We start from the raw sequence: 15277 nt of genomic DNA, 5'->3' as shown, positions 1-15277 counted from the left end.
CTCTAAAAGCAACTAAATTTGTTGATGTTCTTTTTCTAACGACGCGAAAGGAAGAGCGTGAGGAACACGGACATTGCTTTCCAATAAGTGTGATATTCACGCGAAGCTGTGTCGTGGGTTGTAGATTTTAGAGCTGGAGGCTGGGTAAGAGTTTATTAATGTTAAGTCACATGATTATCATGATCTTGATCCCTTAATAATGGTTACAGAAATCTCATTATAATTAGTGGGAAACTTACAAAAATACTGAAATTTAAGTTAATTTCTATAAAAATGTTGTCACACGAAAATATTTTTAAAAATACTACAAAGCAGGACAACTCAAAACAACAATAGAACACCAGTAAAACACCAGTAGAACACCAGTGAAAACATAACACAGTATACTGCAGTATGAAACTTATAAAAAATAAAAAAAAATCAAAAAAAATACCGCCTGACAGTATTTTTGTAAAAAAATAACAAAAGTTAGTACATCATGTAAATTTCCCTTATAATTATAACATGTCATCTCATAAATAATAATATTTAGTGTTGTAAATATGAATGGAACTTTTTTGATACGATACGAAATCAACACAAGCCCAAAAAGTATTAGCACGACATAATATGAAAAAATATGGACTTAGATATAACAAAACACGATGCTACAAATTGGCATGACACACTGCACGAAAAATATATCTTTAAGCATGACACGGCACTAGCAGCACAAAAAGTACTACACTTAAGCACGAATAGACTAGCCTAAAAAGAACGACACGCGACAAGTTCAAAAAGTACGACATGACATATTAAAAAGAAATTATTTCACAAATACACAAAAAAAAAACCACATAATTAAGATTGTACTAAATTTTGAATATTTTTAACAATTATTAAAATTTTATTTACAAAAAATATGTTCTTTTAATGTATTTTTATGTTATACTCTTGTTAATTTGTTGTTAATATTTTGTTACTTGTATGTTATTTTTTGTTGTTGTTTTGATGTTATTTTTATATTATTTTCTTGTTATTTTAGTGTTATTTTTATAAAAAATTGTAATAATGTAAAAAAAAAAATCTTCAAACGTAAAAATATAAATTATTGGGTGATTCTACAATGCACCCCTTTAAAAGGGATGTACTGATGCACCCTTGACTTGTTTCGTTATCCAGAAGAATTTTTTAGTCTAATTTTTTTTCATATTCATGTACGTTATAGCTGTATAAGATAACCTACAAAATTTTGAGAAATTCAGAATAATTTACAATATAAAAAACAATGTTCAAACAGTCTATTTTACACACGTATAAAATAAAATAGTCACGCGTGCAACACACTGTTTGAACGTATTTTTCGGCGTGTTAAACTTTTCCAAATTTCTTAAAATTTTGTAGGATGTCCTAAATAACTATAACATACTTGACCATGAGAAAAAAATTGACTAAAAAATTATTTCAGGTGCTAAAACTGATAAGGGTGCATCAATGTATCCATTTTAAGGGGTGCATTGTAGAATTTTCCTAAATTATTTACACAAAATAGTGTATTATATAATTATGGAAAATTCTACAATGTGTCCACTTAAAATGGATATATTGATACACCCCTATTTGTTTTAGCTTCCGAAATAATTTTTTAGTCAATTTTTTTCTCATGGTCATGTACGTTATAGTTATTCAAGACATCCTACAAAATTTTAAGAAATTTAGAAAAGTTTAATACGCCGAAAACTAAGTTCAAACAGTGTGTTGCACGCGTGACTATTTTATTTTATACGCGTGTAAAATAGATTGTTTGAACATTATTTTCTATATTGTAAATTATTATGAATTTTTCAAAATTTTATAAGATATCTCAAATAGCTATAACGTACATGAATATGAAAAAAAAAATTAGATTAAAAAATTCTTCTGGATGCCGAAACAAATTAAGGGTCCATCAGTACTTCCCTTTTAAGGAAGTGCATTGTAGAATCACCCTATAATTATTACTATTAAAAAATCTGATAATTTAATAATAATAATAATAATAATAATAATAATAATAATAATAATAATAAAACCTTATAATATTAATAATCATGTTATGCTAGGTACCCCAATAAAATGCTCTAAAAAAAACATTGTGTGAAAGAATTTTTTCAACCTCACTAATTATAATATTGTCCTCTGTATTTTGTGTAAGTAAATCTTATCTAGGATTTTCTTACTCGTGATTGTTGCGCTACGTTGTCGTTCGATGATTTTTATTTTCTTATTGGTGGTACCTCGACCATACTATGAAGCTTCGCACATTGTTGCTGTCTTGGATTAAGTTTAGGAGCAGTTGCTGGTGTTGTGTTTTGATAAGTAGATTTTAGATTCACTTTAGAGAATTCTTTGTATGGTTATAGCTAGGTGTCTAGGTAAGTTTTTGTATGGTTTTACATATGTTTTGAGTAATTGTGTGTTAGGTATAATCGTATAAGGTGAAGTTGTGCAAAATCGATGTGAAATGACGAGGCTAATTTGAGAAGATGTTGAGTTGGGGTTGTAGCCTCATGTCTTAGAGTTGCATCAAAGAAAGAAAAATGCCCAAGGGCTGAAGTGCCTAATTGAAGGGTTATAACTCTAATGTGGGGAAGTAGAATTCCGACCCGACCTAATTAAATAGATCTTTTTAACATGCTTATTGTACACCTATCAATTCAGAAGAGTTATTTTTTAAGCATCCTGAAGGGGTCATCGCTTATCGATTCATAAGAGCTATTTTTTCAGTCTTCTTGAAGGGGTTGTTGCACGGACGTCCGTACAACGAAATTGAATAGCAAACTTTTAAGGGTAGTACATACAATCTTTGTCCAAAGAAATTGAAGAGAAACTTAGGGTTTTCAATGACATTTTTGGAGGAGAGAGACCGAAAAAGAGACCTCCTCCAAGGAAAACAACGACTAGATGAGAAGGGTACAACTCTCTTGATAAATCTAGTTCTTCTTTTATCACTTTCATTTTTAGTTTTTCAATTATCAACTTTATGAATGTAATGTTTATGTTTGTAATGGATAACTAAATTCCTAAGTGCTAGAATATTTGATGGATCTATATTTAATTTAAATTAAAGTTCCTTCAATTAATTGTTTATGTTTTTCTTGTATAATTATTATCATATTAATTCTTGACCACTATTAATATGAATTAAAATTTAGGGTTTATGGTTGAAAAAGATAATTTTAGATTGGATTAATTGCATGACATAGAGTGATTATGAGATCGGAGATTCTTTGAATTTTATGAATTTTATTTACAAGAATCACAAGGATCGGAGATTCCTTGAATTTTATGAATTTTATTTACAAGAATCACAAGGCTTAATAATGTATTGATTGGTTAATATTGAATAGAGATATTGTAATGCTCTTGCTTTACTTATATAGTCTCATACCGATATAGTACACATGAGTACATCACTTTGGCTACTTCCTAAAATGACGACTGGTCTTGCAAACCAACACGAGTCTTTCCAGCGTGTTTTGTCCTCACTAGCACGCTCTCTAGAAAAACTTTTCAGGAGGTCACTCAACCTAATATTGCTCCAGGTCAAGTGCACTTAATTTGGAGTTCATAAGTGATGGGTTGCTTAAAAGAATATGCATTTTATAAATATAGGTAATACTTATCTATTCATTTAAGCCATATTCAATTGCGTAGTTTAATACTTACATAGTCTCAAATCCATCATATTTAACCCACTCCAGACAATGTGGAATTGCACAACTTACTTAGTCTTTCCCACTACAGATCAAGATCATAGTCACAATCTCAAGCATGAACATAATAGGGTTTATCCTCATTTCAATCACATAATATATAAACAAATAATTGTTGGAACTGGTTAAATATTTAAGATTAAAACATTAAGGTTAGTAAAGACTAATTAATGAGAAATGTATAGCCTAGTAATACAAGTTAAAAAGATAAATACATTAAGAGAATTAAGAGAATGTGTACTATTAAACTGATAGATAGAACTTGTTCTTAGGTCCAAAAATATAGTTTTGAGTACACTAAGTTATCCTAGAAGTATGGGTCAACGGAAGTGTCAAATGCATGTTTCAGAGAAAACTGCACAATGCCGCCTAGCACTAAGCGACATGTCGCTTGAAACATTTTTGGAATTACGAAACGAAACTTCCTCAAAGTCCTAAGAGACATGTCGCCATGATTTAGGCAACACATCGCTTGGGAAGCAACAGGTCTCCTAAGGCAAGACAAAATTTTAATTCCCAATCTCACATGTTGCCCAATGGTAGGCGACACGTTGCCTAGAGTCTTGCATGAGAAATTTTAGGGTCTCGTAAAATGCAAGAAAGTGACCCAAATGACCTCATTAAGTGATCTAATCACATGGATTAGTACTAATGTCAGTTCATACATTATATAAGGTGTTACGAGATCCAAAATGACTTGATTACCCATTTTGGAATGTCTCTCTAAATAAGTTCTCTAATTCTCTCCCAATTGTTCTAAAGGTTTTGCAACGCATCCTAAATCATCCAATTTCGAGTTATATTTAGAAAGTTATGGTCAATATACTAATGGGTTACTCAGCATGAGGAATCTCAGCGGGAGAAATGCTTGAGTCTCGCCCTCATGAAGAGACTCCCCCATCTGCGAGACGATGCACAAGCACACCCCCATAAGCGACCAGGGGCCCCACAAGCTTTCTTAAAGCCTCAAAAATCAAGACAATTGGTGTTCACCCCGGAACTTCGCAAGGGGAAAAATGAGCCAAAGAATGTGATTATCTCATGGCTCATTGCCCAAGGGAGAGCCGCTCCTTGCCCTTAAAAGGAGAGTCGCACCTTGCCCATAAAGGGAGAGTCACTCCATGCCAAAGGAAGAGTCGCTCCTTCCCCATTGTTGATTGTCCAATTTTTGCTAAGTAAAAATATCGAGGTCGTAACGAAAGGAGAGAAGAATAAGAGAGCTCGAGAGGTACCACAGGAAAGGAGCCTCCTCCCTTCAATGGTATCGCGATGCAAGAGGTTGGAGGGACCTCTTAGTGTCGTGCCACTAAGGTCAGAGGAATCTCCATGGTGCTGCGACACTAAGGGCTTGAAGTCCTCCATGGTGTCGTGACACTAAGGGCTTGAAGCCCTTCATGGTGTCGTGTCGTTGGTGCCTATGTGGACATCGTCGTTGTCACCTCCCCTAGTGGCATTATGTCGCTTACATGCAAGTGGTACCGTGCTGCTGAGACACGACATGGATTTGTGCCACGACTCTTCAACTAAATAAGAGAAGGGTCTTGACAAAACCCCATTCCTTCATTACAAGCAAACATAAGGCTCTCCTCAAGAAAGAGTCGCTTTTTTCCCATAAAAGGAGAGTCACTCCTTCCCCATAAAGGAAGAGTTGTTGTCACCATTTTGGCCAATTGACATTATTACTATCTTAGCTAAGTGACATTGTCGCCTCTAGAGATGGAAGCTACAGGAGGAAACAAGCACCTTGAGATATGATGAGGAATTTCAAAAGGAATCAAAGACGCGCCTAAGAAAGGACAAATTAGAGAGTACGACCACAACACCTACAAAAGCTGATATAAAGTAGTGGCAGAGGTGTGCTTGTGTCAGTATCACCTGACACTCGACCAACAATGTCTCCATTCCACTACCACCCGTCATCATAATAGTAGGGAAACTTTACTTTCTATGCATTTATTGGATTAAATTATTTCCATAAACTTAAGTTAACCCATATTGGTTGAATAGGCTAACATTTCATAAAACTCAATTCTACCCCTCCCATTTCAAACACCTGACCATCTCTCTTCCTCCATTCTCTCTCTCGCTCTTTGAACTCACCCCAAGGACTCGACCCACAGCCCACCACCCACAACCTCAGTGCCTTCTTTCCACAACCACCGCTACCATAGACCCAACAACCCACAGACCCAATGACTTTTCCGTCAACCACGACTTCTCCATCGACAATGTTGTCAAAGGAATATATTATATAATTAATGTCTGTTATCTGTGAGTTTATGTTAGATTTAGGGTAAAAAATGGTCGGATCTGAGTTTTGGGTAGAAAATTGGTTTTTTGTCAGGCCCGATGGTTGTTCAATGGTGGCCTGATGCCTTCCTGTTATTAAAATGAGTAAAGGTTGAAGACGAAGGTCCGATGGTAGCTCGATGCTACCTATAAGTGTAGGATATGGTCCGATGGTAGTTCGATAGTGGCCCAATACCTTCTTGACGAGCTTAATGAATGGAATTAACATCTATAAATATAGAATATGGTCTGATAGTGGTCCAATGGTAGCCTACTGTTACTATTTTTTATGTATAAAAACATAAAAAAATGAGTAGCATCGGGCCACAATCGTACCACCATCGGACTCACATCGGACCACCATCGGTATTGATGAGAATGAGGAGCATGGATAATGAAGTTAGAAGAGAAGAGAAGGGAGAAGAGTATTATGAGTATTAATATAAAGTGTGCCTATTTTTTTAATTTCGGTAAGCTTGTGTTCAAAAAAATTAATATACACTTAATGTATGTATATAAATTTAAATTTTTTTAACAATATATGGTGACTAAGGACCACTTACAACTTGTAACCTTGTAATATGGGAGAGACATTTTTTGAATAAGAAAACATCAAACATCTTCTCTCTCTTACATTTTCACATTAAGATCATTTCACTATTTTTATCAGTCATTACTCAAAGTTTTCGGTCACAATGTAATTGACTAGTTCTCTTCATCAACAAAAATCTTATTACTAAAAAAAAATAATAATAATAATTACATTCAATGTAAAATATACTTTGTATAACTAATTACAAAATAAGTTGACAATGGTAGTTATTTAAGTTATTTTTTTCGGTAATTAATATTTCTCAAACAAATCGTTAATTATTTTTTATATAAGATGTGTAGATGTATATTTTCCTAAATTAAATGTAATATAAATACTATATATAAAATAAAAATAAGTAATAATGTCATGATAAAATTAATATGATATTTTACTACTTTTTTTGGCGCATGTACAAAACCTATGGTGGTAATAACTCATGAAATTCCATAGTCTGTAATTGACAAAGACAGATTTAACTGTCTGTGAAAGAATTCAAATTTTTGTATGCATTAATATTAAGCAATAAAAAAAATATATATATATAATTTACATATAGCAAGTAGACATATATGTAAGTTAGAAATTAAGGTGATAAATTAGAAAATGACGTGGAAATTATCAATGATATAGGTTAATTCACAAGTCACAATTATAATCATATCAGAAAAATTCAATTGCTTGGATTGGATATTCACTCAAAACCCTCGATGCAAATTCAACTACATATTCTCAATAGGCTGAGATAAGATTACACTAGAGAGTGCCACGTGTCATTACCAATGAAGCATAAGACGATAAGGCTATTCTTTTCCAGTACATATGTGTGTGGTCAATATGATTCGAATATGGCACTAAACATGATCCAACGATCAAAACACACCCATCCTTTTAGAACACAAAATCAAAGCCGTTGGATTAAAAAGAAGGGAAGAACAGTAGCAGTTGGTCTATAAATAAAGGAAGAACAAAGCTTATTAGAGCATAGCAAAACAAGTCTATATTCTCTTATATACATAGTAAAATACTTAAGCAAAGGGTACAATATAAATGGCTTCCTCAATTGTGTCTTCCGCCGCCACCGTCGCCTCCGTCGGCCGCTCCACTCCGGTACAAGCCAGCATGGTGGCTCCTTTCTCTGGGCTCAAGTCAAGTGCTTCATTCCCAGTCACTCAAAAATCCAACAATGACATCACAACTTTGGCCAGCAATGGTGGAAGAGTTCAATGCATGAAGGTACTACTTTACCTTAATTTATTAATCACATTTAAAAATAGGAAAAAAAATTAAATTTTTTAGTTATGTATTTTGAAAAATAAAGTAAAAAATTTGTCACACATATAATCTCATCACTAGAACAAATAATTGTATGTTATATCGGGTCGGGTCGGGTCGGGTCGGACCCGACCCGATTGACACTGGTAGAACAATTGTAAAGATTGTGGATCTGTCTCTAAATTTGGTATAAATACAGGTGTGGCCACCAAGAAACTTGAAGAAATTCGAGACCCTTTCTTACCTTCCACCTTTGACCACTGAGCAATTGTTAAAGGAAATTGAATACCTTCTCAAGAACAACTGGATTCCCTGTTTGGAATTTGAAGTTGGTGTAAGTAATTAATCATATTAATTATTATGTGAATTAATTAATCAATCAATAATGTTATGTTAATTAATAATAATTGATTTTATTGTATGTATGTATATATATAGGAGGCTTTCGTGTACCGTGAGCACAACAGGTCCCCAGGGTACTACGATGGACGTTACTGGACAATGTGGAAGTTGCCTATGTATGGTTGCACAGACGCAACACAAGTGCTTAAAGAGGTTGAGGAAGCCAGTAAGGAGTACCCAGATGCACACGTTCGTATCATTGGATTCGACAACGTTCGCCAAGATCAGTGCATCAGTTTCATTGCTTACAAGCCCCCACAATGATTAATTAACTTAATTAATTGAGTTAATTCTTAATTAATTATGTAACCATGCATATCCATCATCCACATCCCGTTACTTTCATTTCAATTTCTTTTGTTTTGGTTTGTTTCGGTTTGTTTTTGTTTTTGTTTTCAAAAGACTTGTATTAATGCATGTTTGTGTTAATTAAATTCTTCATGAACTTTATAATTACTTTCCTTTCATTTTCCTTTTTTGTATTATCAATGTGAATGAACTATTATATATAATAATGAATGAGAATAATACTGAATTCAAATTTTGTTGTTCAATAATTAATAAATATATTGCTAATGAATCAGTGGTAAAATGATAAAATTTGTGTTAATTTGGCATAAAGAATAGTAGTTTTTGTCAAATTTGTATAAATTTTCTTTTTTGTCAAAAATATTATAATTGATTCACATTGCAAACAACACTAATATGGGAGAGAACTCTCATTTAGAAAAGCTAATTGTTTATCTGAATAAGAAGCTTAATTAATGAAAATTCTTAAAAAATACTATTAGTGTTTAGTATTCTAATTAAGTAATGTGTACCATATAAGTTAAGAAAATGATTTTCAAAAAATATCGCTAATCAATCAATCATAAAGTGTCACTTATAGAAAGTGTTGAACACTACTAGTGCTCAATTTATAAACCATAATGTTAATGTTAAAACTAAAATGAGAAGAAGAGATACTCCAACAAAAAAAATTAAATTACAAACTTTAAAACAACTCTATAAACGCAAAGTTTAAGTTAATTTCGTCAAAAAAAAAAAAGTGTAAATGATATCAACGTATGTGTATCAAATAATATGAAAATTTGCATACTTATAGTTAAGAGTGTCAATATTCAATATAGTTGGTTCGTTTCGCCAACAAAATACATATATCATAAATCAACAAATATAATTAATTTTTTTAAAAAAAAATGCAATTTAATAGATGTAAGAGGATGCCTCAAATATATAAATTACATTTTGATTAAAAGCTCACTTAACTAAATTGTGAGCAATATAATTAAAGTTCTAGGCACCTTAGAAAAATTTCATCCCACACAAAATTTCATAACTTTTGCAATGAGCTATATAGTTATTAAATTCCCACTTGGAATTTAATTTCTTGACAGCTTTAATAACAAATTGCAAGTTTAGAACTTTCCCTAATTGGGAGAATGCCTTACGAGGAATCTCAAACATTCTTGGGCCAACACACGACGAGTGGGCCAGCCCATCAGACTCTTCATGTTTTGGGCTCGTTATGCAGCCCTAATGTAACAGTAACACTAACACCATTTGAATTTTTTAGTTGTTTATAGTAAATATTATTCTAACATAAAAATAAGTCTAACATTTTTGCCCTTTGAACTTTGACATGTACTAAATAATGCTCTTTAAACTTTTAAGGTCGTTAAAAATACTACCTAAACTATTGAGATTGTTAGATATAAAGACTTTTGTCTAATTTCATTCAATTTTACTATTTCAGTGATTGTTTATGTACTAAACCATGCTCCCCAGAGTTTGATAAATCATGCCCCTCGAACTTTGACATGTACTAAATCATGTCTCCTAAACTTTCATCCATGTTAGACTTTTTTACATAAATTAGAAAAAAAAAATCTATAAATCCAACAATCTCAATAATTCAAGGAGCATTTTTAACGACCTCAAAAGTTCAGAGGGCATGATTTGATACATATCAATATTCAGAGGCAAAAATCCTAATTACCCTAAAAAAATAAATGCTTTGTCAATTTTTTTTTAGTTTAAAAAAAAGTTCATAAAAATGAATGCAATAGCTTTTGGTTTTTTCATGAGGGGACTTAAAACTTTGGAAACACATGTCTAATTTGATTGAACTACACTACAAGTTTTTAATTTTAATTTAGACTTAAGATTTTTATATAACACTTAGTCAACTCAATAAATTAAAGTACTAAACCCAACAATGTTTAGTGGGGAAGACCTTTTCTTTCCTTTTGGTTTTTTGCCAAAATGGACAGAGAAACTCTTACATATACCACAATTTTTTTTATGTCGGCATCAACTTTTGCAAAGCAATTTGTACATATATACATATATATATATATCTTTTTTTTCAGCCTCTATTATCCTTAATTTCAACATTAACGTTAAACAACATGAGTTATCACTTATTATTATATTCAATCTCAACATGAGTTAAAATTAGAGTGCTGATAAGAAGTTGGACAATTAAGGAAAAAAGAAAAAGAAAACTCTCATTTTAAACTTTGGAAGTTTCTCATATTAAGTAGTGTTAAGTGTCAACTTCCATAATTAGATTTAATTGTATTTATACTAATCCCAATTTACCAAAACCACAAACAATTATAAATAACAAAAGAACCAAGACCAAACCTTCATTATATGATTGTGAGTTTAAGAAGAACACATAATAATTAAAAGCTGAATAAAACATAACAACAACAATCAAAAACTAGCTTTATCCTATATGTCACATTACATATCATACATTTATATATATATATATATATTTATATGGTTAGTTTTTCATAATTATGTGTTAATAATTAAAAACCCCTTAAACCCCAAATATCATCATCCCAAAACACATCACTAAACAAAGAATGACTAAAATCTTCACCATTTTCCACATCCCAAAATGGCAACCAAAAAGCCCCCCAAGACATTTGCTCATCCACCACAACACCACTCAACCAAGGCCACCACCAATTCTCCTCCCAACCCAACAACCCTTCACTCTCCTCCGGCTCCGGCGCCACCACTACCTCCGGTGCCGGCGCCGGCGTGACAACAGCAACAACAGCAACAACATCATCTTTTTTCGCAGCTATTTCAACAGGAGGAGCAGTAGTAGTAGTAGCTCTTGTCTTCTTTCTCTTACCAAAGGTCGAATCTTTACTAATTGGGTCCCTATTAGCCAAAACCGCCATAGCCGCATTTCTTTGCCTCTTCATATTATTTTTTTTGGTGTTGCTCCAAAAATGAGTTGATGGGGTTTAATTTAAAGCTTTGCCCATATACAAAAACCAACGCTTTCGTGAATGAAACGGCAAATTGATGATAAATCCAAAAAGAGAGAGAGAGAGAGAGAGAGAGAGAGAGAGAGAGAGAGAGAGAGAGAGAGAAGAAAGTGGCTTTGTTTGAATTGAATCAAACCAAGTTGGTTATTTGTGATGTGTGGAAGTGTGAGTTGTGTGTGTGTGACAACTTTATTTAAGAGATTATAATAATGAAAAATGAAAATCTGTGAAAAATATCTTTTCACGTGCACCTTCAAAAATTTGGGTTTGGCATGTTTCCCAAGCACGCCCTCGAGCTACCAAGAGCCACCCAATATCTTCCCATAATTTAATAGTATTTTGTGTCTTTGTGTTTTCGAGGGGATATCTATATCTATATCTATCTTTCCATCTATTATTGAGTCTATAAATATAGCTACTTGTATGAGTCGGCAGCAATTAGGGATAACGAGACTTAAAGGCCGTAATTTGGTTTTGGGTCACTTGGACCATATTGGTCTGGGCCCATCATCAAATGGGCCCAATAAATTAAAGCATTATTATTAAACACTAGTAGTGTTCAGTACTTTTTATAGGTGTCATTTTATAATTAGTTAACGATCTTTATTAAAATTTATTTTCTTAAGTTATATGTAACCCGCTACTTAATTACACCAATAACGATTTGACACTAAAAAAAAGTGCTAGATACCGATAGTGCACTTTAGCAATTCTCAATACATTAATATATTTTAGGGTAAATACCATTTTGGATCCTGTGTTTTGCAAAAGTTACAGATTGGACCCTGTATTTTGTTAAATGACAAAATGGACCTTGTATTTTCTAAAATAGTAAAAATAGGACCCTGAGTTTAATTTTTGATAACTTTTTTTTTAACACAACCAACTTGAAGACAATGCTTAATACGAACAGATACAAAAAATGTAAACAGTTTTGTCATATCGCACTTTTAAATCGGATTATAATTAAACTTTATTTTGACAAAAAATCAATTCAGGGTCCTATTTGTACTATTTTAAACAATACAGGGTCTATTTTGTCATTTAACAAAACACAGGGTCCAATTGGTATTTTTTGTAAAACAGAGGGTCCAAAATGGTATTTACCCTATATTTTACTATTTTTTTTCATATGGGGCTGCAAAATATAAAGAGAAAATATTGTATATCTATTTTATTTTACGCTTTAATTTTTATTTTTATTTTTATTTTCTTCAAAATATATTTACTTTTATAGATGATATTCTTATTATACTCTTTAAGTTATTTTGTGCTACTTAATGTGAGAGTATATTACACAATTAACTCACAAAAATAAGTAAGTTTTAATTATATATAATAAAAGAAATATTCATAATTTATTCCACAATTAAAAGGGGTTTTGATTTTAAAACTTATTTAAAGTACAATCCTAATTGAGAAGTGTTACTATTAATTTGTATTTTAATCTTCTATTTTTATTTTTATTGTAATTGCTCAAGCTTAAATATATTCTTATCTAAAATAAGCAACTGAGATGAGAGGGTGGGCTTTTGTGTCTGTGTCCATCATCAGTATCTGTCGACAGTTTTCACCAATTGGTTATGAAATAATGATAATAATAATAATGATGACAGAAGAAACTTTCACTAGTTTTTGTATTCATATGGGTCACAACTGGTTTTAGTGAACAACATGTTATGTCACAGGGAGCACATGTATATATATTGCCCAAACCAATAAGAATTTATTGCTTTGTTTTTGTTGGTTAAAATAAATAGATAAAGACTGCTCACACAGAAAGAGTAAAGGAATATGTGTGAACTAAACTGAGTTTTGATTAAATTAAACTCTCTAATTCAATTGTTTGTTTTTGTTCTTCTTTTGATTTTAGGATTTGAAGAATTAATTAAGAGAAAAATTGATATAATCTTGTGTTTAATTAATTAAATTAAATGCAACGTGTGAAAAAGGTAACGTGGGCTTTGGGAATTTGAATTGTGAAGTGATTGGATGGTCAAAAGGGACTTTGATATCTCAGACAGTGGATGTCTAGCTAAGCTTTACTACTTTAACAATAAATTCTCTCATCAAACACAGCTAATTTTTAATAAAATAAATAAATTAAACTAAATACCAAGTTGAATAATGCTTTCCAAATAAAATTTTTAGAATTTTAGAAATCACTTTAGGGTTTGGAAAATGAAATAAAAGAACATCTGAATAAAATCTTTTGTAACATAAAAATGCATAAATTTGAAATTTTAACTATGTTTAGTAAGGTGAAAAGAAGAGTGGAAGGAAAAAGATGGAGAAAAAAGTGAAATTATAGGGTAAATACTATTTTGAGTTTAATTTTTGATAACTTTTTTTTTAATATAACCAACTTGAAAATACGAACAAATACAAAAGAAATGTAAATAGTTTTGTTATAACACTTTTAGATCAGATTATTATTAAATATTATTTTTCACAAAAAATCAATTCAGGGTCCTATTTTTACTATTTTGGAAAATACAAGGTCCATTTTCTCATTTAACAAAACAGAGAGTCTAATCGATAACTTTAGCAAAACACAGGGTCCAAAATGGTATTTACCCTATTATATTTATTCTTAAAGAAATAATTACTGGAGAATTGCTATGTATATTGTATTTTTTTTTTTTACATTAAAAAAAAGATTTTTTTATTTTTATAAAATTTATTTCATTATGAGTTTATGATGTTTTCATTTTATAAAAATTGTTTCCATTTTGAGGTTATGTTGTTTGTATTTTAAACTTATGTTAATTATAAAAGTAAAAATGAAAAGATGCTTTAATTACATTAGGAAGGATAGATACTGATGAGCTGTTCCTCTATGCCTCGATTGTGGTAGATACAATTTGGAGGGCCCGTAACGACAAGGTACATAATAAATCAATGGGTAACATTAAACACTATATTGACTCTATTTCATCTTGTTACAGAGATTATGGCTCCTGCCTTCTTTCCTCTCCACAATCAGTTGGGACTCAGGCTTGGTCTCCACCGCCGGAAGATTGAGTTAAAATCAACTGCGATGTCAAAGTCGGAGGTAAAACTATGTGTGCTGTGGCGATTGCGAGAGACCAAAATGAATCAATTTTGTGGGTGGCAGCAAAAAGGCTACACTTCTCTGACCCACTCACTGGAGAAACTGAGGCATGTCTTTTAGCCATGGAGACGGCGGTCTCATTGCATCATCCTTTTATTTTGGTGGAGAGTGATTCAGAGACTGTTATCAAGAACCTAAAAGGGGATGACTCTATTTGGGGGATTGAGAACCTAAATCTAGCTATTTCAAGTTAAGTACATGACATATTAGGATTGATCAATATATTTGCAAAGATTGCCACTACAACATTTATCATCATTAGGGGCGGAGCCTTCCGCCGCTAATGATAGCAAAATCCGCCGGTAAAGGTTAATAGCGGCGGAGCCCGCCGCTATTAATCCGCCGGTAATATCCGGTCGTTAATAATATGTATTAGCAGCGGACTAACACACCCGCCGCTAATTATAATGTCAGATTCGTAAACTGACATTATTATTAGCGGCGGGCCAGTCCGCCTCTAATGTTTTTTTTTATTTCTTTTTAATATAAATTATTAATCAATATATTTTAAATAAAAAATAGTATTGCTTAAAAATATATATTAAATAATAAACTTTAAGCCAAATAATTAACA

General features: G+C 31.9%; 2 protein-coding genes across 2 annotated transcripts; one reads left to right on the top strand and one right to left on the bottom strand.

Annotated features, from left to right (window-relative positions):
• The first annotated feature begins 7435 nt into the window (after positions 1-7435).
• Positions 7436-8833, top strand: LOC115714527 (ribulose bisphosphate carboxylase small subunit, chloroplastic). Its single transcript, XM_030643258.2, has 3 exons — positions 7436-7851; positions 8090-8224; positions 8329-8833. The coding sequence occupies exons 1-3, from the start codon at positions 7666-7668 to the stop codon at positions 8554-8556; spliced, it is 549 nt and encodes a 182-aa protein (XP_030499118.2). The 5' UTR covers positions 7436-7665; the 3' UTR covers positions 8557-8833.
• A 2085-nt stretch (positions 8834-10918) lies between these two features.
• On the bottom strand, positions 10919-11964 carry LOC115714528 (uncharacterized). Its single transcript, XM_030643259.2, has one exon. The coding sequence runs from the start codon at positions 11520-11522 to the stop codon at positions 11115-11117; it is 408 nt and encodes a 135-aa protein (XP_030499119.2). The 5' UTR covers positions 11523-11964; the 3' UTR covers positions 10919-11114.
• Positions 11965-15277: the final 3313 nt, after the last annotated feature.

The sequence above is a fragment of the Cannabis sativa genome, chromosome 4 (assembly GCF_029168945.1).
Source record: "Cannabis sativa cultivar Pink pepper isolate KNU-18-1 chromosome 4, ASM2916894v1, whole genome shotgun sequence".
Classification (NCBI taxonomy): domain Eukaryota; kingdom Viridiplantae; phylum Streptophyta; class Magnoliopsida; order Rosales; family Cannabaceae; genus Cannabis; species Cannabis sativa.
The sequence above is the reverse complement of the archived record's forward strand: the minus strand, read 5'-3'. Positions and strand labels throughout refer to the sequence as shown.

Excerpts from the sequence above, each read along its gene's own strand:
- LOC115714527 (XM_030643258.2), top strand. The coding sequence starts at position 7,666 with ATGGCTTCCTCAATTGTGTCTTCCGCCGCCACCGTCGCCTCCGTCGGC. Across the intron at positions 7,852-8,089 it reads GAAGAGTTCAATGCATGAAG|GTGTGGCCACCAAGAAACTT; the intron begins GTACTACTTTAC and ends GTATAAATACAG. Across the intron at positions 8,225-8,328 it reads GTTTGGAATTTGAAGTTGGT|GAGGCTTTCGTGTACCGTGA; the intron begins GTAAGTAATTAA and ends GTATATATATAG.
- LOC115714528 (XM_030643259.2), bottom strand. The coding sequence starts at position 11,522 with ATGAAGAGGCAAAGAAATGCGGCTATGGCGGTTTTGGCTAATAGGGAC.